This window comes from Nicotiana tabacum, chromosome 9 (assembly GCF_000715075.1).
Source record: "Nicotiana tabacum cultivar K326 chromosome 9, ASM71507v2, whole genome shotgun sequence".
In the NCBI taxonomy this organism is placed as follows: Eukaryota; Viridiplantae; Streptophyta; class Magnoliopsida; order Solanales; family Solanaceae; genus Nicotiana; species Nicotiana tabacum.
In genome coordinates this window covers 124287993-124312715 of record NC_134088.1, presented here as the reverse complement: position 1 = coordinate 124312715, position 24723 = coordinate 124287993, and the positions used below count along the sequence as shown (strand labels likewise).

General features: G+C 35.4%; 2 protein-coding genes across 23 annotated transcripts; one reads left to right on the top strand and one right to left on the bottom strand.

The window, feature by feature from the left end:
• Window positions 1-6795: 6795 nt before the first annotated feature.
• On the bottom strand, window positions 6796-18804 carry LOC107823059 (callose synthase 3-like). 22 transcript variants are annotated; one of them, XR_012695085.1, is made up of 7 exons: window positions 18589-18801; window positions 18242-18343; window positions 17437-17513; window positions 17255-17348; window positions 9944-10037; window positions 9801-9856; window positions 9498-9634 (listed from the first exon to the last, which is right to left on the bottom strand). XR_012695085.1 is itself a non-coding variant. In XM_075222238.1 (6 exons), the coding sequence occupies exons 2-6, from the start codon at window positions 18326-18328 to the stop codon at window positions 7003-7005; spliced, it is 327 nt and encodes a 108-aa protein (XP_075078339.1). In that variant the 5' UTR covers window positions 18329-18343; window positions 18589-18801; the 3' UTR covers window positions 6796-7002. The 22 variants fall into 22 exon arrangements, 10 of the variants coding, with proteins under 10 accessions (XP_075078339.1, XP_075078340.1, XP_075078332.1 ...); XR_012695088.1 differs by having other exon boundaries at window positions 9801-9849; XR_012695080.1 differs by having other exon boundaries at window positions 9944-10030.
• A 243-nt stretch (window positions 18805-19047) lies between these two features.
• LOC107823058 (uncharacterized) lies at window positions 19048-23890 on the top strand. The gene is made up of 5 exons (XM_016649646.2): window positions 19048-19171; window positions 19606-19673; window positions 23011-23126; window positions 23245-23307; window positions 23408-23890. The coding sequence occupies exons 2-5, from the start codon at window positions 19655-19657 to the stop codon at window positions 23645-23647; spliced, it is 438 nt and encodes a 145-aa protein (XP_016505132.1). The 5' UTR covers window positions 19048-19171; window positions 19606-19654; the 3' UTR covers window positions 23648-23890.
• Window positions 23891-24723: the final 833 nt, after the last annotated feature.

Here is a 24723-nt window from a genome sequence, read left to right as displayed (position 1 = left end):
TATCGTCGAAAGTTATTGGTTCAATTGAATCCATAGTGATGAAGATATCATTGTCGTTTCACCACATCATATGTAGATAACAATCGTAATTGTTTTGGAATTAAAAAGATCAAGGTACAAGTCACAATCCTAAGATTTAAAACAATAAGGTCACAAATTGAGCAAATTTCCATAAGTTAAGGGGGTACAAAAGCAACTAATTCAGACTTTTAGATGGAAAAAGAAATGTAGTGTGTGACAAAGAGAGTTTGCATGTGAGTAAGAAAAGGCCAAAAGTTATTTGGGGATGAAAATGGCCATTAGTGGGAAAGAAGTGTCCACCTGACTGCCTTGTAATATGTGAAGCACTGAGAAAAGAGTTTGAATATTAGTTAGAATATTTTGTCTCCAGCTAAGTATCTTCTCTTTGGATTTGTCTCCTCCACACATAAGTTAAAAGGAAATGAAAATTTCGTGGAATTATTTTAGTATTATGTAACACTTATCTAATTTGGCAAGTTGTTTGATTCCTCTAATCTCAAATATTTTATTACTGATTTAGAAAAAAAAAATTATTTTCTTATATATAAAAAATAAAAATAAAAATAAAAAGCAGTCTGATAGGTAGGCTCGGAATCACTGGACGAGTAACAACTTGTTTGGATGATTGTTACCTGTTGTATTGTATCGTATTGTTACTTTAAATACGATGTTTGTTTTGGTTGTTACTTAAATTTTATTGTATTGTATTGTTAAATCCGTCGTTATGTAACGATGAAATGTGCCACTTTATGTAACGATCGATTTGGTGTGGTTGCATCGTTATCCTGTCTTTTTCTCTCATCTCACCCTTCATTATTATTAAATAATTTTATCATTTACCCTACCTTTTTATATAATAAACATAATTTTTCTTTATAATATTGCAAGTTTATTCTTTATATTGCTGGTGTGTGATATCATGAAACAACAACAAACGATACAATCTATCCAAACATTGTATTCATCAAATGATACAGTACAATATAATACGATACATTATGAAACGATGCGTAACAATCATCCAAATTAGCTGTAAGTTGTCCTGGAGAAGTTTTGTCAAAAATAGCTGGAATGGCTCACACGCGCCGGAAAAGTTACTGTAGCTCGTCGGAACCCTAGTTCTAGCGGCGCGTGGAGGCGCGTGACTTTCTGCCTGAGAGATTGACTGGGGTTTTGTCGTCTTACTTTTCTGAAGAAGATGGTAGTGTTGGTTTTCGCACAACACTTACCGATGAGGAGATAACACAAAGTAATGTTGAGTCGTCAACATGAAAAACGCACGGTGACTGACTTTTCTATTTTGATGGGATTGGAATTTGTGGGGTTTGGTCGCACAAGGGTTTCATATTTTATTTCTTATTTAGCAAATTTTATTATTTTCTTATAATCCATAAGCAGCTCGATGTAGAAATTATCTTGTATTTACGCAAGTCCATCAAAATTTAAAGTTTATTGGTTCTGAATAAGTCATAAAATTTATAATTCGTTTTAGTTATTGGATTCGCAATTAAATATTTATATATAAATTTTCAAGTATAAATAAAATATTAGGGTTTAATGCAAAAGTTATTGGATTCATCCGAATTCATAAACAGTACACTACCTCCGCCCCCTTCCGTGAAAGGGACACACATTAACGGATGCGATATAGACAACCTATCATAATGCAAGTATTAATAGCTGTCTCCATAGCTCGAACTCGTGACCTTAGGTCACATAGAGACAACTTTATTGTCGTTCCAAGGCTCCCCTTCAATTCTTTTCTTACATGTTTAAAACCAAATGTGTTTAGAAAAAAAAAATCACTTAAGGGTATGGTTCAGTGGTCAATGAAACGTGTGGAGAATCATAAATTAAGTCTCACGTTCAAGTTCGGGACAAATACACTAGGTGGTTTTTTCTTATTTGTCCAAACTTGCCGGACACATTTACCCGATACTTATTCTAGTAGTAGTGTAAATAATTAAAATAGTTTGGCTAACATTCTGCTTTCTATCTAGGCTGTAAATATAAACTTTGTTTTACAAGAAATTAACCCTTTTCGGAAGCAAATAATTTGGCATCCGTACAAACTTGACACTTATCTATATCTATATCTATATACTATATTAAAAACTTGAAGCCCTTAACGAAATATCATTCGTCTTTTTTACCTTTTCAAAATAGGTTTCGCACTAGGCAAAATAGTAATTTAGTTCTTTTTCTAATATTTAAGTGTTTGAAATCAACTAAAATATTGACTACTAAATATTTTCCAACTTTAACTTGTACGAGTCCTAATTTGCACATACATTGTATCTTTAATTTATAAAAGCTTTATTATTATTTCCTTATATTAATTAATTTATACTTCTAAGTTTTATACAAGAAAATTAATTGATTTTTATGGAAGTCAAATCTCCTACTCCTAATAGTTGTCTAACGAAGTAAAATCAAGTTATGTAAAGAAAATATATTTCTATGGGACTCATTAATTAATTATTTAATACTTTTTCTAAGTTTTATATGAGGAAATTAATTGATTTTTACGAATGAATCCCATTATGCTACCTCATAACAATAATTACACAATGTTAAAGAGGCACATAAATATTATTAAATAATATATTTGAATTATAAAATAAAAATTTAAAAAGTATAAGTCATTAAAAATAATAAATAATATATCTCGACTCTCATGAGTGACGATTGAAAAATTTATAATTATTCAAGTTCTTCACTTCTATGTTATTCAAGTAGGGTTACACTTATGACCAGTGCCTATTAAAAGAAGGCAATAATTGAGTTTAATTTATATAGATGTTAAGCCATCAAAATATACATGTCAAAACGAAGGTCCTAAAATTTCCTCAGTTTCTGCTACGTGCTTTTGGTCTATTAGCAACCAAAAGAAAAAATAAACAAGATTGATATATAATAAACTAAATGTTGCTGCAAGCAAATTCATGTGTATCAAATCATTATCGCCTTATCGCAGTTCGCACTTACTATGCAACAAATCATACCAAAAACTATTCATGAACACACAAATACCCTGATAATATTTCATAGACATTTAAAAGTTAGAAGGAAACTATGCTATTTAAGAAATGAGATTTAATTCACCTTCTACATAGTGCTGTATCTATAATTCAAAACAAAGAGTACAATAAAAAAAAAAAATTAAAAAAAAAGACACAAGAAATTTTCCCTAGAAAGGGACGAATGTAAACAACTCGTGGGCATACAAATAGTATCTAATTATGATATTTACACGTGCAAGTTTTAATTTATTTAACACTGGAAACAAGTTTTTAATAGTCTAAACAACCTCATAATTTGGCACTTGACGGAATTTTTTTTTTAATTAAATAATTTTACCGAAAAGTCCGCAGTCATCTCAGTTTGAAATAGTAAAACACGTAATGTATCCTAATTGTATAGATTAACTTTTATCTTTCAATAAAGGCTTGGCATATTATATTAAAAGCACTAAGGCCCTTAGAGAAATGTCGTTCGCCTTTTTTACCCTTGAAAAATAAGTTTCACACTAGACAAAATAGTCATTTAAATTATTTTCCTAACATTTAGGCTTTTCGAATTAATTTAAAGTTTGACTATTAAATCTTTCCTTATTTGAGTTAGGTAAAAACTCCTAATACTAAGTAGGAATTATATATAAGATTCTTTCCTTATTTAAATTACCTTTTTTTAAAAAGAATTAGTAGTTGAGTTTATCGATATCTTCTAAAATAATAGTAACTAAATGACTTTAGAAGTCTCTATTTTTTGCTAATACTTTGGAAGTAGTTATCCAAGTTTTGAGATTTTTTTCTGAATGAGAAACAAGACGCATGGGCCTGTCAAAGAAATATATATATATATATATATATAAAATAGTTATTCTATTTACTTAAACAACATAATAGGTAGCATTTCAAAAATATTGTGAATTTTTGAAAATAATTACGACTCTGTTATTTTGGTTGTACCTTTTTAATTAAGCAAGAAAATAATAACGCTCTAGCCGATTTTTATTGATATGACCCCAAAATAAAAATACATAATTATTCTAGATAGTTATTTGCATCTAAAAAATAACAAATAATACATAATTGGTACTTTATTATTTTAGCTTCGGTGCAAAATTTAGAGGATTTTTTTAACATAAGCTCCATATTTTTGGCTCATAGATTAACATGGTCCTTTTAGAATCCATTAACGGTAATTATTTCATTCCAATCTTAGACTCTTACTTCCATAAAAGAAAATATTCGGTTTTTGGACAAAGAAAGAAAGCTCACACCAAAATGAAGAAATAGTAGATTAATCAAAATGCATCAGTTAAAGAATACCTTTTGCAATAGTAATTTAGTCTTTTCTAATATGTTGAGAACAATTGATATGATATTTCTTATTGACCGTAGACATTATTCAATTGTCTTTTTGTCTTGAGAGTTTCTTCCTTCGTTGAAGTTAGATAATTCTGATCAATATTTTTAAGAAACTTAAACTTTTGTTAATTTTTATTTTATGCCTCAAACACAAATTCTAATATAATCTTTATGTAATTTTCTAAAATTTTGTATTTGTTGAGATGGGGTACACGCGCGCGTATCCTAAAACTAGTTGGGGAAAGAACTGAACGCTGTTTTGAATTTCTTTTTCAGGTAAATTATAATCACTTTTTCCCATTTACTATGCCTACACAATTTATTGCAATTTGCCAGATATTTATTCCACATTAATGGCAGATTTAAAGTATCTGATTACTCTAGATTTTGAATATAACTTTGGATTTAACGAAAATAAATGTTGTATTAAATGAACAAAAGAGTCCCTCTAGTTACGGTTTCATTCTCTGCTCCTCCGGTCCAAAATAAGTGATTTTTTTGGTTGTTTTCACACAAATTAAAAAATTCACTTTTTAACATTAATTAACAATGAAATTGACCATATTAACCTTTACTATCTCTTCACAAAAACACTTCTAGCACATACTCCAGTACTATTTACTCCAAGGGCAATGTAGGAAAAAAACAATTAATTCATTCTTGAAATTTGGAAAAATCACTTATTTTGGACCACAAAAAAAAGATCAAAAAATCACTTATTGTGGACCGGAGTGAGTATTACGTAAATTCTGAATGGTCGGACTAGTAAGCCTCGAATACTATATAATTAAAATAATATTCTTTATTTTTAGTTAATAAAAGAACTCATATAGGTTTAAGCATTTCTTTGTTTGTTTTTTAGGCTCGAGAGAAAAAGTTTTACCATACCTTAAAAATATTCAAGACCTTGTGTAATTTTTGAGAATTCCTAAGTTTTATTATCAAGAAATAAGATAAGAAAAAATTCATCTATTTCATGTGAACGAACCTATAATGTATCAAAAAGTTGTCGTATACACCATAACACCACATATCTTTGAGCTTGATCTTAAACTAGGGGCAAGTGCACTCTTAGTGATGCTATTTAGAAATTAACCACTACTTATTTTATCCTAAAATTTTAAATTAAAAATTTTAATTTGAGGACAACTCAGGACATTTTTTTCCTGAAAAATTGAATTGAATTGAAAAATTAAAATTCAGAATACACTGCATAATTCCTAAATAATAGTCTTTTAGAATGGCTACTGGTGTCATTTCTACGGTTTTATTATTTTATAGGTCTGATGCAAGTTTTAAATGGGTTTGAATATAGCCCAATTGAATTGGCCTTCTCTTCTGGATTCCTCATACTCGGTTCTCGTTCTTTTCTAATTTCATCCCAAAATATGATAGTAAGAAAAAAGGACCAAACTTTTCCATCTTTTTTTTTTCTTTCTGTTTTTCCTTTTAATCATTCATATTTAGTAGGTGAAATATACATGTTCGATGAGCTAATTACTCAATATTTGTTTATCTTGAATTTTTAAAAATGTTTGCATTTTAAAGACTTGCATAACTTAAACTGAAAGTTATTTTCCTTTTCTTTTTTGGACCCACTCGGTGTCCGATATCCGTATTAGAGCCCGATTAGATCTGGATTCGCACTGCGTAAGGCTCATTTAAGTTCCATGACATGATTTTTTATACCCAGACCTTGAACCCGAGAACTCCGGTTAAGGGTGGTATTCACGTGTTTCGATCAAACACTTGTATAAAAATTTTAATCCATAAAATATTTAAAAGTATCATCCAAACACTATTCCAATACCATATGTTTCACCTTGTAACGTAATAAATATCTACAAAAATTCCAATATCGACGAGTTTCACCTTTATGACTTCTTTTATGTTTGAACTTTGAACGACTCTCTCCATTTAATTGAAGGTAATGATGTTTAGACATTCATTTAAATAGGAATTTGCTATACAGGTACATACAAAATGGAATTTGGATTGTCAAAAAGTGTTGCCATTAGCACTACATAATCACAAAGGCAGCTTACAATGGGAATGAACAATGACAGGATTGAAAGATTAATGTTAATGTAGCGATTCATGCCTGTAATTCTAATCCTATTTTACTTTGCCATTTTGGATAGGCGAGCATCCTCATAGAGCGACAGGTAGCAGAAAGACTCGTGTTCTTTAATAGTCATTCCTATAAAGTTGTATTTTAACACAACCAACCAAATGCGAACCCTATAACAACAACAACAACAGCAAATCCAATGGAATCCCACACGTGGGGTCTAGCGAGTGTAGTGTGTACATAGATTTTACCCCTACTCTAGGAAGGTAGAGAAGCTGTTTCCGGTAGACCCTTGGCTCAAGAAAGATGACAAATGTGAACCCTATAATGTAATATCAAATGTTATTTATTCTCCTTTTATCAAAATCTTTAGATTTTAATCTCCATAACTCTACTGTGTACACACATATTTGGTGAAAGTTCACAAAAAGAAAAGATTTATAGTTGAAGTTCAAACACAGTATATGGAAGTTGAAGTTGTAAGTGAACGCCATTATAGCACTTGAAATACTCCTCAAACAAGCTTAGTCCAGAATTTTAGTCAAACTGCAGAAAAGTACGCGGAAATTACAGAAATATACACCAAAAAAGCGCATAAACAGTTGCAAGAGTACAAAACTTAGTTCAGAATTTAGATTCATGTATAGACTAAAATTCTCAATCCAAAAAGATATCAATACCTGGTAATGAATTATCAGAGTTCCGAACCACATTTCGCACGTACCAAGCTGCGGAAAACACTAAAAGAATATAAAATTGTATCCAGATTTTAAAATAACATAGGAACCTAAGTTCTCAATCAAAATGATATCCTCATTTTTCATTGGATAACCTTTATATGATGCAAAAAGTGATCAAATAAGGTTCTGAAGTGCTACTGTAAACCATTTCAACTGACAAGGTAATAATTGTATCCTATAATCATGTTTTCAATGATTTTCTCAATCTTATTCTAAATCAAATTTTCTAAGATAACATGTGCGCACATAAAACACATTATGTGCATTTAAATATCATTCAAACTAATCAGGAGGATGTTAGCACCTATAAGCAGGATCTCTAAATGTTAAAGTATAGGCACATATCAGTATTACATATAATATAATACAGGCTTTTAACTCAAGGAAGGTGAATTGATTAGAAGCAACAGTTCCTACACAGGTGCAGTTTGTATCCAAGAGTTTCCAGAGAAAATTTGAGAACTCAAGACTACAAAAGAAGTTCTCCAATTTGGAGATGACAGAAGAGGAGACGAAGTTGTTATTCATTGTAATTACTAATCTTGAGAGAAATGCAAAGGAGGAAAAACTTCAAGCTGTGATTTTAATTACCTTTTGTTCCATGAGTATAGAGGTCAACAAAACATGTATACATACACATGATAAAATATTAAAAGCAAGCTGCAATAGGGACTACCTTTACCTGCAAAACAGCTATTGATATATAGAAAATATAATAGTATTATTTTACATGTTATGGAATCAATTAGGATATTTAGAGAACTGTTACTAAGCCTTCTTTCAGTGTGAGTGGTAACATGATATACCAATATCATAGCATCTCTTGATTTTATACTTGCCTCTAAGAGCATTGCATAAAAGTTGTTGATCATAGACAACTTTCTAGGTCAGCAATTGTAACCCCATTTTCTACTCGGGTGTTGTAGTTCCACACTTCAATAGTCACTGGATTGCATCTAAGATTGGTGAGGGCATCACTTACTTCAGATAGTAGACATAGCCTATCACTTTCAGTTAACTCAATTAAGCTGTGGCTCATCCTTGTAGTAATCCCAACTAATCTTCCCATAGAAGAGGCAACACAACAGACCAAGAGACGACAACAACAACAACAACCCAGTATAATTTCACTAGTGGGGTCTGAGAGGGTAGTTTGTATGCAGACCTTACTGCTACCCTGAGGTAGAGAGGCTGTTTCCGATAGACCCTCGGCTCCCTCCCTCTAAGAACTCCCCACATTTATTCCTGGGGTGACTCGAACTCACAACCTCTTGGTTGGCAACAGAGACCAAGAGCGTGGAAATGGAACAGCCAGAAAAAGTAGATCGGTCCTTATAGATGCAAATAGAAAAGTTTCCAAATTGCACAGACTACAGTTGGCCTTCATGATATAGTCCAAGATTGGTTCGCCGATGATCTTGTTCCCGTCTTGATTTTTGACATTGTATACTATCAACAGAGCACAATTCATCATTTCATGACTCAATTTACAACACCAAAGCACCTGTCAAGTTGCTGAATAACAGATCAGTATGCTGTAGAACAGCTGTAAAAAGATAAAAGTTACTTATTATTGGCGTCAGAATTTCCCAAACTCAGTCCACAGAAAATTTTTGGTAAAGGAGATGGCTTAAACTCAAATGACGATATGTCCAAAGACAGGATCATTTTGTCTTCAGAGATCCAAAGCTAATCACGTCCGTTTGTTTGCTTTAAAAGAGAACATATCTTGGCCGTCCATTTGAGTAAAAGAATGAAATAGAGTATTAGAAATCTAGAAGCTTCTTTTACCGTGTGTAGTGTGTAGTTAAAATATGTACATATTAATTTCTCTATATTCTTTCTTAAGATTCTTTTAGGTAGTTACACATAGACAAATAGTGATAGGACACCTGTACCTAGCATAACAGATTTTTATTCCTTTTGCTTTGTATAAATACTTGTACACAGTTGAATGAAATAGACAACAAAAAGTTCTCCATTACAACTTTCGTTTCGGTTATGGTATCACAGCAAAAGGTCTAGATCCTATCTTCTTGCTCAAGTTTTCTCTTGGACTTCTTCAATGGCGGTCACTGACGATCCCTCTGTTACACTGCCTGCTGGAAGTCCTTCCACAATCCAATCCCCTCAAATCACTATCACAAATGATAGCTCTCATCCCTTTCACCTTCATCCTTCAGATTCACCTGGAATGATTCTTGTCAATTCCATCTTTGATGGAAAGGGATATGGAGGATAGCATAGAGCAGTCCTCATAGCTCTCTCAGCTAAAAATAAGGTTGGCTTCATAGATGCGACGATCATAGAGCCACCTGCAGATTCACCCTCTTTTAAGGCATAGAGTCGATGCAATGATATGGTAATATCATGGTTGTTGAACTCTCTTTCAAAGCAGATTGCTGAGAGTGTCCTTTATTCTAAGACTGCTAAAGAAATCTGGAAGGAATTAGAAGATAGATTTGGTCAAAGCAATGGAGCTTTGCTTTATTAGCTGCAGAAGGAACTTAGCAATTTAGTTCAGGGAAGTTCTGATATTGCTGGGTATTACACAAAGTTTAAGAAAATCTGGGATGAGTTGGAAAGTTTTGATACCTGTACTCACTGTAGTTGTGAGTGCTCTTGTGGAGGAAAGAGTAGATCTCTGAGATCTTAGCATGATGGAAGGATTATTCAGTTCCTGATGGGGCTGAACGATACTTATTCATGAGTGAAAAGCAATATTCTCATGACCATACCTTTTCCTAGCATCAATCATGCTTACTCACTCTTGATCCAGGAAGAGAGACAGAAAGAAATCCAGGTTGCACAGCATCCTCTTGACTCTGCTTTCTTGGCCACAAAACAACAATATGGAGGTCAGAAGTATGCTCAAGCAGATAAGAGAGGAAATTTTGAGGGAAAGAGAAACAGAGTGGTATGTTCTTATTGTAAGAAGCCTGGACATTCAGTTGAGAAATGCTTCAGAATCATTGGGTTTCCTGCAGATTTTAAATTTACTAACAAAAGGTCTCAAGGAGGTGTTCAGGAACATGCAGCAACCACAACAGATCCTAATTCTGATCAGTCAAGCTATGGTTTGGAGAAAGGACTCACTCAAGAGCAGTATCACAATCTATATCAGGTACTTCAACAAGCTAAGTTTACACCACAAGGAGACATCAACTCAGAAGTGAATATGACTGCAAATTGTGCTGGTATACCTAAATACTCTTTTTCAAAAATAGCTAATACTGTTATTTGGATCTTAGACTCAGGAGCATCTGAACACATGACATGCGATCTTAATCTTCTATTCAATGTTAGAACCTTAGTCAAGCCAGTCTTTGTTAATCTTCCTAACTTACAAAGGGTTAGGGTCACTCAGGCAGGAAATGTACAAGTTCTTCCTGATCTCAGTCTGATTAATGTTCTTTTTGTTCCTACTTTTAAGTATAACCTTCTATCAGTTCACAAACTTTGTCAGCATGTTAATTGTCTACTCATTTTTCACTCTATTGGTGCAATTTTACATGCCCCTTCAATGAAGAGGCCAGTGGTTCTTGGTAAGGAGAAACAAGGGATTTATCTACTTCACACCATCAAGCCTAGTAGAATTTGGTTGATTCCAAGAAGGACTACTGTCCAGTTTTTTCAGCTTCCAAGAAGGACTACTGTCCAGCTTCTTCTAAGTGTATTAGGGATAGTACTAAGTCTTTAGTTTCAGTTTCATGTTGTTCTGCACTTTCAAATGATGTAAGCCTATGGTACTTGAGGTTAGGGCATTTGCCTTATTCTAATATGAGAAATATAAGTGTATTAGGGATAGTACTGTGATGACCCAAAAGGTCATCTTATGTTTTAGAACTCGAATCTGCGCTCTTAAGCCTTAAAAATCACATTTTTACCCACCTCGATTTGCGTGCGCAGTCCGGACAGGTTTCCGGAAAGCTTTTATGTTGAAAACTAATAAAAATAAGAATTTTTGCCTTAAAAGTTGATTTTAGTTGACTTCGGTCAATATTTTTGGGAAATGGGCCCAGATCCGTGTTTTGACGGTCCCGGTAGGTCTGTATCGAATTATGGGACCTGGGCGTATGCCCGAAATCGAATTCGGAGGTCCCTAGCTCAAGTTATGAATTTTTGATGAAAATTAATTGTTTTTAAGAATTGATTAATGTTTGGCATTGTTAGTATCGGGTCCGTATTTTGGTTCCGGAGCCCGGTACAGTTTTATTATGATATTTAAGACTTGTCTGTGAAATTTGGTGAGAAACGGAGTTGATTTGACGTGATTCGGACGTCCAGTTGAGAAGATATGGATTTTAAAGTGTTCTTGAGAATTTCATTTGATTTGGTACTAAATTCGTAGTTCTAGGTGTTATTTTGGCGATTTGATCGCACGAGCAAGTTCGAATGATATTTTTAGTCTTGTGTGCATGTTTGGTTTGGAGCCCCGAGGGCTCGGGTGAGTTTCGGATAGGCTACAGGGTGATTTGCACTTAGAAAATCTGAGATTTTTGCTGCAGCAGCTGTTCTGGTATGCCCTTCTTCGCGTTCGCGTAAGTAGTGTCGCGAAAGGTAAAATGGGGGCAGGGGAAATTTATTCTTCGCGAACGCGAAGGACTGGTCGCGAACGCGAAGCGTTGGGGGTGGTACCCTTCGCGAACGCGATCTGTCCCACGCAAACGCGATAGTTTAAGGGACCTGGGGGAGGGGGTTATGTTCTTCTACGCGAACGCGTCCACTGGGTCGCGAACGCGAAGGCTTGGGGGGAGTTGCCTTACGCGAACGCGTAGAAAGACTCGCGAACGCGAAAGCCTTAGGTCGTTGTGCATCGCGATCGCGACAGGCCTCTCGCGAATGCGATGAAGGCCTGTCCAGTGACTTAAAACAGACTCCAAACACGGGTTTGAGCCATTTCTTCAACATTTTTCAAGAACCAAACGGGTAGAGGCAATTTTTAAGAGTCATTTTCTTCCCCAAATTGTTGGTAAGTGATTCTAAACCATTTCTTTCAATTACCCATTACATTTCTTGAATTTTCAACCTAAAATCTAGAGTTTTCATAGTAGAATTAGGAGTTAGGGTAGAAACTAGGGATTTCGGGAATTTAGGGATTTAGACCTCAATTTGAGGTCGGATTCCACAACCAATCATATATTCGGGCTCGGGGGTGAATGGATTTTGGTCCGAACCTCGGGTTTTGACCAAGCGGGCCCAGAGTCGATTTTCGACTTTTTGGAGGAAAATTTAGGAAATCTAAATTTATGCAATGTAATTGATTCCTTTAATAATATTTGATATTATTGAGTCATTTTTAAATAGATACGAGTGGTTTGGAGGTGAATTCCAAAGGAAAAGCTGTGATTGAGAATTAAGTGGCCTTCGGAGCGAGGTAAGTGTTGTGTCTAACCCTGATTTGAGGGAATTAGGAACCTTAGAATTACTTGCTAAGTGAAATTCATGTAAGCGGCGTATATGTGAGGTGACGAGTACTTATGCACCGCCAATTTATCTGTTTTTCCATGTTTCTCTGTTTTTCTTATATTGTCTCATTCCTATGCCAAATTGCTACGTGTTATACTAGTGTTGTTCAATTTATCGTTCTTATCATGTTTACGGATTTTCTGGTGATAATTGAGTTTTTATTTCAAAGTTAGAGATTGATATTATGGATCCAAATATTGAAGTAAGGTTTGTACTTATTATTCTATCTCCCTGTTGTTATTTATGCATTGCGTTATGGTAAGGGAGTGCCATGATATGAGAGTAAAAGCACGAAGGGTGATGCCGTGCCGTTTCTATTAATCTTATGGTGAGATTGAGAGTAAAAGCACGAAAGGTGATGCCGTGCATTTTTTCTTACTGTATTCACTATTCCTGTTGATTTATGGTATATTGACTGCTCCGGTGATCATTCTGTTGTAGTTCTTTATCTTGTATTCCTCTCAGTATGTTCCCCTCCCGACATTTCCTGTTTAGTTCTTCATTTCTGTTATTTGTATATACACTGTTAAATTGTACAGGTTGATTTGTAGGTGCCTTGCCTTAGCCTCGTCACTACTTCATCGAGGTTAGGCTCGACACTTACTAGTACATGGGGTCGGTTATACTGATACTGCACTCTGTACTTACTGTGCAGATTTTGATACCGGCTCGGGTTGATCGAGATCTTGCTATTGGTCCGCTATCCGGAGACTCAAGGTAGATCTGTCGGCGTTCACAGACCTTGAAGTCCCCGTCTATCTTTTATGTCCTACTGTTTTCTTTCATTTAGATAGTTGTATTTCTTTCAGACTATTACTTGTAATAAATTCTAGAATGCTCGTGAGTGGAGCCTCAGATAGAGCTTGACGAGGAGGTTCCAGCCCAGACTGATCCTGTCGGACCAGCTCAGGTTCCGGAGGGGTTCATTGCTACCCCAGTACTTCAGGACGCTTTGGTCCGTTTGGTGGGCCTTATGGAGAGTGTGGCCCAGACTGGCGCATTTCCCATGGCACCAGCAGTCTCTCAGGCTGGAGGAGGAGCCCAGACTCCTACCACTCCCGCTCCAGAGCAGATAGCTCCCTAGTATCAGGCTCCAGCAGCTCAGCCAATCGGATTAGTTCAGCCGGTTATTGCGGCATAGATCGGAGATGGGACAGCTATGTCTTCTGAGGCTTTGTGGGGATTGGATAGGTTTACCAAGCTCTTTCCTGTCCACTTCAGTGGTGCTCCTTCAGAGGATCCCCAGGAGTATCTTGACAGCTGTCACGAGGTTTTATGGAACATGGGTATAGTGGAGACCAATGGGGTCGATTTTGCTGCATTTTAGATGACTGGTTCCGCCAAGAAATGGTGGAGAGATTACTTGTTGACCAGACCAGCTGGGTCACCTGCTCTTACTTGGGACCAGTTCTCTCAGCTCTTCATAGAGAAGTTTCTGCCTATCACATTGAGGGAGGAGCGTCGCCGTCAGTTTGAGCGTCTCCAGCAGGGCAGCATGACTGTTACTCAGTATGAAACCCGTTTTGTGGATTTGGCCCGTCATGCCATACTTCTGCTTCTCACAGAGAGAGAGGGTGAGGAGGTTTATTGATGGACTTGCTCAGCCTATCAGATTGCAGATGGCTAAGGAGACTGGGAGTGAGATTTCTTTTCAGGGAGGTCAGGGGTCTGACAAGAGATGGTTCTTACTCAGGGAGGTCAGGGGTCTGACAAGAGACCTCGTCATTTCGTTGAGTTCAGCGGTGCCTCACCTAGAGGTAGGAGTACTTTTGGTAGAGGCCATCCTCCCAGGCCGTTTCATTCAGCGCTCCAAGCATCCCACAGTGCCTCAGGTGGTCGTGGCCCTTAGATGCATTATTCCGACCAGCTAGCCTACAGTGCACCACCAGCTCCTATTAGTGAACCTCCACTCCAGAGTTATCACGGTGGTTATTCAGGTCAACAGGGTCAGTTTCAGGGTCGGCAGTCACAGCAGCCGAGGTTATGTTATACTTATGGTGATTCGAGGCACATTGCTAGATTTTGCCGTCGGGCAACGGGCAGCTTACAGCATCAGAGTTCTCGTGCCATGGTTCCGGCACCAGTTGCTGCACCACCTGCTCAGCCAGCCAGAGGCAGGGGTCAGGCAGCCAGAGGTAGGGGCCAGACAGTTAGAGGTGGAGGTCAGGCCGTTAGAGGTGGAGACCAGCCAGCTAGAGGCCGTCCCAGGGACGTAGTTCAGGGTGGTGGGGCCCAGCCCCGGTGTTATGCTTTCCCAGCTAGGCCTGAGGCTGAGTTATCTAACGCTGTTATCACAGGTACTGTTTCAGTTTGCAGTAGAGATGCTTCAGTTCTATTTGATCCGGGGTCTACTTACTCCTATGTGTCATCCTATTTTGTTTCCTATTTGGTTGTGCCCCGTGATTCTTTGAGTGTTCCTGTGTATGTGTCCACACCAGTGGGAGATGCTATTGTTGTAGATCGTGTTGATCTTGAGGAAGAAGTTTATATGGAGCAACCACCTAGTTTTGTTGCTCGGGGGGAGTTTAATGGTTGTGTGTGCAGATTGCGCAAGTCACTATATGGTTTGAAACAATCCCCTCGAGCTTGGTTTGGTAAGTTCAGCACAACTATTCAGGAGTTCGGCATGACTCATAGTGAGGCTGATCATTCTGTGTTTTTATCGGCATTCTGCTCCTAATCTGTGTATTTATCTAGTGGTTTATGTTGATGATATTGTTATTACTGGTAATGATCAGGATGGTATTACTAATCTGAAGGAACATCTCTTTCAGCACTTCCAGACTAAGGATCTGGGCAGATTGAAGTATTTTCTAGGTATTGAGGTCGCTCAGTCTAGCTCAGGTATTGTTATTTCACAGCGGAAGGATACCTTAGACATTCTTGAGGAGACTGGAATGATGGGTTGCAGACCTATTGACTCTCCTATGGATCCGAATGCTAAGCTTCTGCCTGGACAGGGGAGCCTCTTAGAGACCCTACGAGATATAGGAGGTTGGTTGGCAAATTGAATTACCTCACAGTGACTAGACCTGACATTTCTTTTCCGGTGAGTGTTGTAAGTCAGTTTATGGATTCTCCCTGTGATAGTCACTGGGATGCAGTTGTTCGCATTCTTCGGTATATAAAGTCAGCTCCAGGCAAAGGATTACTATTCGAGGATCGAGGCCACGAGCAGATTGTTGGGTACACAGATGCTGATTGGGCAGGATCACCTTTTGATAGACGTTCTACGTCTGGATATTGTGTTCTAGTAGGAGGTAATTTGGTCTCGTGGAAGAGCAAGAAACAGAATGTAGTTGCTCGATCTAGCGCCGAAGCTGAATATCGGGCCATGGCTATGGCGACGTGTGAGTTAGTTTGGGTCAAGCAGTTGCTCAAGGAGTTAAAGTTCGGAGAAATCAGCAAGATGGAACTAGTGTGTGATAACCAAGCAGCTCTTCATATTGCGTCAAATCCGGTGTTCCATGAGAGGACTAAACACATTGAGATCGACTGTCACTTTGTCAGAGAAAAAATACTTTCAGGAGATATTGTTACAAAGTTTGTAAAGTCGAATGATCAACTAGCAGATATTTTCACTAAGTCTCTTACTGGTTCTCGTATTAGTTACATGTGTAACAAGCTCGGTACATATGATGTGTATGCACCGGCTTGAGGGGGAGTGTTAGTTTATAGATATGTATAGTGTAGTCTTGTCCCACATTGGAAGAGGAGTAATATCTCCTTGTAGTGTATAGCTATAAATAGGGACCTCTTGTATTGTATTTATCATCCAATATCAATAACATATTTTCTCCCGTGCCTTCTCACATGGTATCAGAGCAAATGAGTCAAAAAAACATATACCTGTGACCACCACATCATCAGCATCACAATTTTGTAGTGTGATCTCTCTAGGAATCGATGAACGAAGGGAAAAAGAAAGAGCAGAGCAGCGAGCATATTGGGCAGACAAGTAGACTACCACAGCCAGTATAAACAGTGAAGGAGAATTTGAGTTGTTACCAAACCAATATTTAATGGTTTGGGCAAATGAAGGAGGTATTTTAGGAGAATTTGAGTTGTTACCAAACCAATATTTAATGGTTTGGGCAAATGAAGGAGGTATTTCCCATGTATAAGCATATGTAACAGGTAAAATGACCACCCAAGCAGCTGCAGCTATGACCTTCAATATGTATCGTAGTTTAACATAGAATGACATGCTGTGCCTAGCTTTCCAATTAAGAATCACATAAAGAGTGGCTGCAACAATGTTAATGTAGGTTATCATGTCAAAATAGCGCCGCAACATAAATCTGGAGCACTGCTCACAAAAAAAAATACACATCCACATAAACAAACAACTTCTTGGTAAAACTTTTTACCATTCACAATAGCTGTGTGCAATAAAAACATATTTGTGTCAGTTAATTTCCATTTCACTGGAGGAAGTAACTTTTTGCGGAGCATCAAATGCTAAATAACATTTCAAAGGGATGGAAGCATGAAATGCTAAATAAATTGACAATGCTGGGAAACAGTCAAATGCACATAACATGGTGTTATTAAGATGACTTCTGCAGCTAAAACCTTACCCCATTTCTCTCAGCACGAAGTTCTTCCACAGGGAGGCAAAAGAAATCAGCATCAGCGCGCATGGGCCAACCTAACCTGAAGCAGTCCGCTGACCTACAGTTTTATGCGTAAAGTCAGAAATGAACAAAATATTGATTAACTGAACCAGAAAAAAAAACAGAAAAATGGAAAGGTTGACTACCAAAAGTATTCATTTAAATCATCATAGTTCCTCCACTGGGAATGCTTTGCTTTTCCTCTTCTGCTCCTAGCAGCTTCCTGAAAATGACAGTTATAAGACATGTCCATGGCCATGGCCAGAATTTGGGTCTGAATGTTAGAATAGAGAACTAGAAAGCATGTTTATATAAGACATGTCCATGGCCAGAATTTGGGTCTGAATGTTAGAATAGAGAACTAGAAAGCATGTTTATATAAGACATGTCCATGGCCAGAATTTGGCAACAACAAGATGAATAAGGTCACATTATCCGATTTACTTGAACTATTTTCCACTTTAGTTGTTCGTAATTTATAAATCTATAGGGCGGCACGGTGCACAAAGCATCCCGCGTTCACAGCAAAGGGTGTGATGTAGACAGCCGACTCCAACCAAATATTCTACCTAAGCTGGCAAGATCAGCGCGATTCTTGACATGAAAACTAAAGTTAGCTTGTCATAAATTGATCAATTCCTATGGCGATGTACTTAATACAAACAATAGGTATCATTCATGGCTATATGATTTGTAATATTGGAAACATTTAACCAATAAAAGGGCCTAGTTCAAGACTGATCATGTGGGGTTCATGAATATTGTGTTACGTGTGGGGTTTTGTTATTATTTACACCTATTCTTTTGGTGCTTTTTCTTTCTAATAAAATTATTTACTCATCAAAAAGAATAAAAATACAATTTTAAGCTAGACTGCGGACACACAATTTTAACTTTTAAAATATTTTGTGATTACAAATTTTATCAGAATCCATTATAAGAATATTTTACATGAATGGAAAGAGTGTTATGATCTAAGTGGTGTTGGGCAGATGAGGCTTTGAGATGGCAAGAGAAGCCAGTGATCCATAAACCCATAACTTAGGCCGTCACCTGCAACAAAGAAAGCAATTAGAAACTTCACAATCGCTTTAGGATATAATCAAATTTTATGTTAATATTTTTCTTTGTGCAATTAACAGAAAGCAGTAGTTGATATAACTAACAATAATAGTTTTCTTATGACAAAGAAAAATATTTAAGAGCAAATAAATGAGCTTGCAGAGTTTGAGCTAGGTTTCAGTGGATAACCTAGAGTTAAGCAGAATAAGAGGAGCCTTCGATGCATAGGTTCTTACCGTTTAATTATAACCTCTATTGAAAGGTCAGAATCGCCATAGACTTAACAGAGAAGGAGCGAGACACAGAGAAATTAGTAGAACAAGAAGCCAGGAACAAAGGTGTACAAATAATTACAAACTGAAATAAAGGCGCAAACTTGGATTGTCAATCAATTTCAATAGCAAAATACAGAGTAACTCAACATACACTATAATTTCTTCATTAATTCCTTATATATGTGTGTGTGTGTGTGTGTGTGTGTGTGTGTGTGTGTGTGTGTGTGTGTGTGTGTGTGTATATATATATATATATATATATATATATATATATATATATATATATATATATATATATATATATATATATATATAAAGAAATGTTGAAAAATGGACTTCTTTTTTCAAGTTTCAGAGGAAACGACATCGTTATGTAACATTAATTAGGACATCCTTAAAAAGAAAATTCATAGTATCACAACACGACCAAGAACCATCCAGTGCATTCCAACATTGATTTCTCCGAAATTCCGCCGCCCGCCGTAACGTCGAACCAGCGACGACGACGTCTGCATCAGACTCAAATCGGCGATCGATTTCCCAGGTAAGTCCTTTTCTGTCACCCCCATCTCTGAACCCAACGGCTTTACCTTTCCGACCGGCGATTTTTCCGGGGTGTACTTCTTTTTCTTAAAATATTAGAATCAGAATTACATTTAAAAAAAAATAAAAATCTAGGATATTCTTTTAAAAAAATTTAACACATAAATTGGAAAGGAAAAGGAAAGGTATAAATTTTTGTTTTCGGAAACAAAGAAGAAAGAAGAATCACAATCACAATACAATTAATAACTCCATCTATTTATTAATTGACCCATAGCCTTGGGTTTTAATTAATGGGCCCCTGACCGAAGAGTCCTAAAATTATCCACTCCTGCTTTGGTTTGGCTATCTATATCTATATATACTCCCCCTATTTACCTATTGATACATTCTAGGTTTGCGGTTTGAAACTGAAAGCTCTGGCCTTTACACAAGTGTCATAGGTTATTCAATCTCTGGAAGAAGTATATTGACAATCAACAACATGCCGCTGTTTGAATTAAGTAAGTCTTTTTGGTGTTCTAATTTCATTATGTGATTAGTATAATTTATGCTTATAACTTCTTGATACTGATGCAACATCTTGCATGAATTTGTGGCCCGAATGCAATGTGATGCTCGGCTGATATATTAATTCGATATTTAAAAGTTCATGACTTCGTGTGATTATCGTTTACTCTTAAAGTTTATGACTTTATGTTATGGCGTGGCTCGGTACATGTGTTGGTGGAAAGTAGCACGTGTTCGATAAAATAGTCGTGGTGTCCGCGAATTGGTTCGGATACCATGGTTATAAGGAAAGAAAGTTATGGTGTGGCCAGCGCCAGTTCATGAATCACTGGTCCAAGCCAGCTAACTGTATCTCTGATTAAGAATCCGACTAGCTTTACTTACCTCTTAGTGACAGTGTCCTAATTAATCCCCTAATTTACAGAACATTGACACTGTCCTAATTAAACCCCAAGTCTGGTGTGAATTTGGAGGGCAGGCCACTGGGGAGAAGATGTTAGACCTAATGCTGTAACTATTTTTGGTATTTATATATAATTATCTTGTTCACCAAAAAAAGAAGGTTGAAAATATTTATGGGTTTAAATTTTAGAATTAATTATTATGAATAATTGGTTGGTTAAACTTTTAAATATATATTTTACATAAATTTTGTTACTTAATTACCTTTCTATTATTTAGGACTTTAAGATTAACAAAAATTCTTCGTGAAATGTTAGATCGGTTTTTTTCTATCCTTTAAGCATAAAATTCTTCTTTTAAAAATATAGTTACACTTAAATATTATTTTAGTTACAGTTATATGTTTAAAACTTGAAATTAGCTAATATTAAGAATTTGCATCATCAAAAATTATTTTCCTTAATATTGAGAGTAAATAGTTAAGTCTTTGAATCAACTAACTACTTAAAAATCCAATTTAATTCTTTTTCAAATTCATCACAGAAGTAGAATTGTTTTTTTAGGTTGACAAAATTCCTAGGATACATAAATTTATTTCCAAAAGAAGAGCATGATGGTAAAATAATTTTAAAAATTGAGCAAAATCGATTATATACTTTATTAAGAGTTAAATTGGTAAAAGTACAAACTTAAAGTAATAAAGATGAAACAATAGAAATAGGAGAGCTTTCATGTGGATAGTTTGGGGGGGAGAGAAATAGGAGAGCTTTTGATGGGATTGAGTCTCCTTTTTCACATCTTAAAAATAGTTTTTTTATCTTTGATCGCTTTTTGGTGCACTCATATAGCCCCTATTTGTTTAGAAGAATGGGCGTCTTTTGTAGAGAATCATGTTTTGATGTAAATTCTCTACTTTTTGGTATACTTCTTGTATACGGGAGTTTTTTCTCCCTTTTGATTAATACAATTTACCTTATCAAAAAAAAAAGGATGAAACAGTAGAAGACAAAGATATAATAAATAAATTTTATTGATTTTATTTTATTTTTGCATTATTCCAACAAATGACATGTTCTATTTTTTCTATATATAAAGTTATTTGGTTTAAAAAATAACTCAATATTTATTTTCAGTATTAAGTCACACAAATAATAATAATTGTCATAAGATATTCCCAAACTAAGGAATCATAATAAGGCATATGCGGACTTCTAAAGGGCAAGATTTCTTCCTTATTGATTAGCTACTTATTAAATATGACCAATATTCATCATTTTCAGGTCTTTTCTTTAATTGATCATAAAAAATAATTATCAACTTTGCATCTCAAAAAATGAACTTCAAAAAGAAAAATATGAGAATGTTATTGAGCCGCCTCTGCTTACAATAACAACATTTGCTAATGCAATTGGTATTCTAAACCCAACGGCTTTACCTTTCCGACCGCAATTTTTCCGGGGTATACTTCCTTTTCTTAAAATATTAGAATTACAGATTTTTTTTTAAAAAGAGCAAAACTAGGATATTCTTTTAAAACGTTTAAACTAATATAAGACATAAATTGGAAAGGAAAAGGAAAGAGTAAAAAATTTTGTTTTCAGTAACGAAGAAAAAACAAGAAAATTAATAATTACTCCATCCATTTGTTAATTGACTGATTGACCCATAGACTTGGGTTTTAAAACTAGAGTCCTAAAATTATCCAAACCTATTTTGGTTTGGCTTTCTTTTATCTTATATATATACGTTCTAGTTGTAAGAGAGATTGTGATTTGAGACTAAAAGCTATTGGCAATCAACAACATGCCGCTGTTTGAATTAAGTGAGTCATTTTGGTGTTCTAATTTCATTATCTGATTAGTATAATTTATTCTTAAAAGCTTATGACTTCTTGTTATAATTGCTGCAAAATCTTGCATGAATGTGACCCGAATGCGATGTGATACTCGCCTGCTATTAGTTCTTATTTAAAAGTTTATGACTTTGTCTGATTATCGTTTATTCTTAAAGTTTATGACTTTATGTTATGGCGTGGCTCGGTACATGTATTGGTAGAAAATAACAAGTGTTCGATAGAATAGTCGTGGTGTCCGCGAATTGGTTTAGATACCACGGTTATAAGTAAAGAAAGTTATGGTGTGGTCAGTTCATGAATCACTGGTCCAGCTAAAAGCCAGCTAACTGCATCTTTGACTAGGAATCCGACTAGCTTTACTTACCTCTTAATGTAATTTACTGGGCAGTGACAGTGTCCTAATTAATCCCCCAATTTACAGAACATTGATATTGTCCTAATTAAACCCCAAGTCTGGTGTGACTTTGGAGAGCAGGCCACTGGGGAGAAGATGTTAGACTAGTAAATTCCTACTATGCATTAGAAAGATCATTGACACATATCGTCTAACGTATATGTGATTCCGATATACCCTGAGCCGAGGGTCTATCGGAAACAACCTCTCTATCTTTATTAGGTAAGGGTCTGCATACGTCCCCAAACCCCATTTATGGGATTACACTGGGTTTGTTGTTGTTATTGGTGGTCCAATGGAGATCCGCAGAGAATTTAAAGGGGAGATGGTTCTGTGATTTTAAGTACCAATAGGGTTTTAAAGGGTGAGAATGAGTCACGATACTGCTTTTAGTCTATGTTGTTTGGACTCCAAAAATGTTGCCGCACCCTGTGCCGGATCCTTGAAGAATACACCAGACGTCATTTTTGAAGAGTTCAAGTAACATAGCTTTTAGTCAAAAAGGGTTTTCACTTACGTTTTCATCCCAATAATAAAAGCTTTCTGCCCTATGTTTAATATGTTCAAAGCCTTTTCACCTCAAAAAAAATGAGCAGCAATATTTTACAATCATTCTTGCTTTTGCACTCATCTTATATTATTATAATTTCTTGTACTCTTCTTTTCATTATTATACCAGTTTATATTTATGGTCGCCTTGCGGTGAGGAGTATAGCAAGGCCTGTAGCTTCTGGCTTGAGAAAAGGTGCTGACATGAATCCCAAATTCCAACAATTCATTGTCCAAAATGCTCAGGTAAACAAGTTTTCTTTTATATATGAAGTTGAAAAGTAATTCTCAAAATTATACTTTTTAAAATTGGTTTTAGTCAGCAAATCGACTATTAATGGTTTAATCACTTTTTGAAATTCAGAGAACCCAAAAAGACGAGAAGAAAGTTGTAGATGAAGTCGCTCAAACTCTCGTTTTCTCGACGGTATTAATTTAAATTAATTGGCGTTGTTTCTCTATAGTACTTAATTTTTGATGGAATTTCTATTTATTTGTGATACTACTATTTTTTTTTCTCATTTTAGATGGCAGGTAGCGCACTTGTCTATTACATGAGAAGAAGTTCAGAGAAAAAGGAAAGACTAGTGGAAGAAGCGCTGAAAAAGGTGCCGCAAAAAGTGCACGATCGGCTGCAACAGATGCAAGAAAAGGTGTCGCAAGAAGTGCGGAATGAGCTTCTCAAAGAGTTGCGGGAAGAACTTCTGAAAGAGCTGCGTGAAGAACTCAGAGGCGGACAGGATTTGAAGGTCGGATTGCACTTTTAGATTCAACAAAAAATCTGTTTTGCATAATAGGTATGGATTTGATTGTTATAGATTAAAAAATAAAAAAGTGAAAATTTGAGGTTTTAATTTATTACTTAGTCTCTAGGCATTATTTTGTTTGAATGAAAGCAAGTATAGTTTAATTATGATCTCTATCAGTTAACCTTTAAAGTAGTTAAAATAATTAATCAGTGACGAAGGGAATCATACCTAGATAGAAATGATAGAAATAATCCTTTAAATAATTATATACTCCATAGTCCAGTTTTCCTCTTTATTTTCAGCTAGCTTATAATCCTTATCTATATCTATCTATCTTCTATATTATTATAAAAACATGAATAATTTACATGACAAAAATATCCCAATAGTATTAATAGACTTTTATGCCCTTAAAATTTAAAATATTTGTTAATGAACCAAGTACTTGTAATTTTCAAAATATTATCCACGGATAAACTTCTTATTCGATTTTAACTACACATAAATGTAAAATTCTAATTCGTTTTGGATTGCTATCGTACTCGCTGCCAAATGCATATGGCCTAAAGGATAGTATCATTATACTTTATGGATAGCAATATGCATGTTGTATGCTTGGTTTTTGGTTCTCCAATTTGTATGAAAATTAAATATATTACATCAATTCATATACAAAAAGGATAAGCCAAATACTTTATTAATTAAAACAATTATTATTCCACATTATTCATCACCAATCTTTTTAGGGAGTTTCACGGTAAAGTTCTTGAAGTTATTCTTAGCTCGCTTTTGCCTTTTGTTTTCCTTTTGGAAATTGAGTATAGATTTGGTTTAGGGTCAATGAATTTGACGTTAATGAATAATTTTGATTGTTTCTCAGTTATTGTGTCAGGACTGCTTTCTGGCCTGTATGGTTAGGAAACAAACTAAACAAATAGTTTGTGTAATGCAAGCTTTTAAAATTTACTTCTTTTGAAAAGTACTAGAATCAAATTTTGATAAAGTACTTTTAAAAAAATAATTTATATTTGGTTAGGTAATTTGAAGAGTACCCATACCTTTTTCAATATTAGAGCATCAAATTGTGTTTGGCT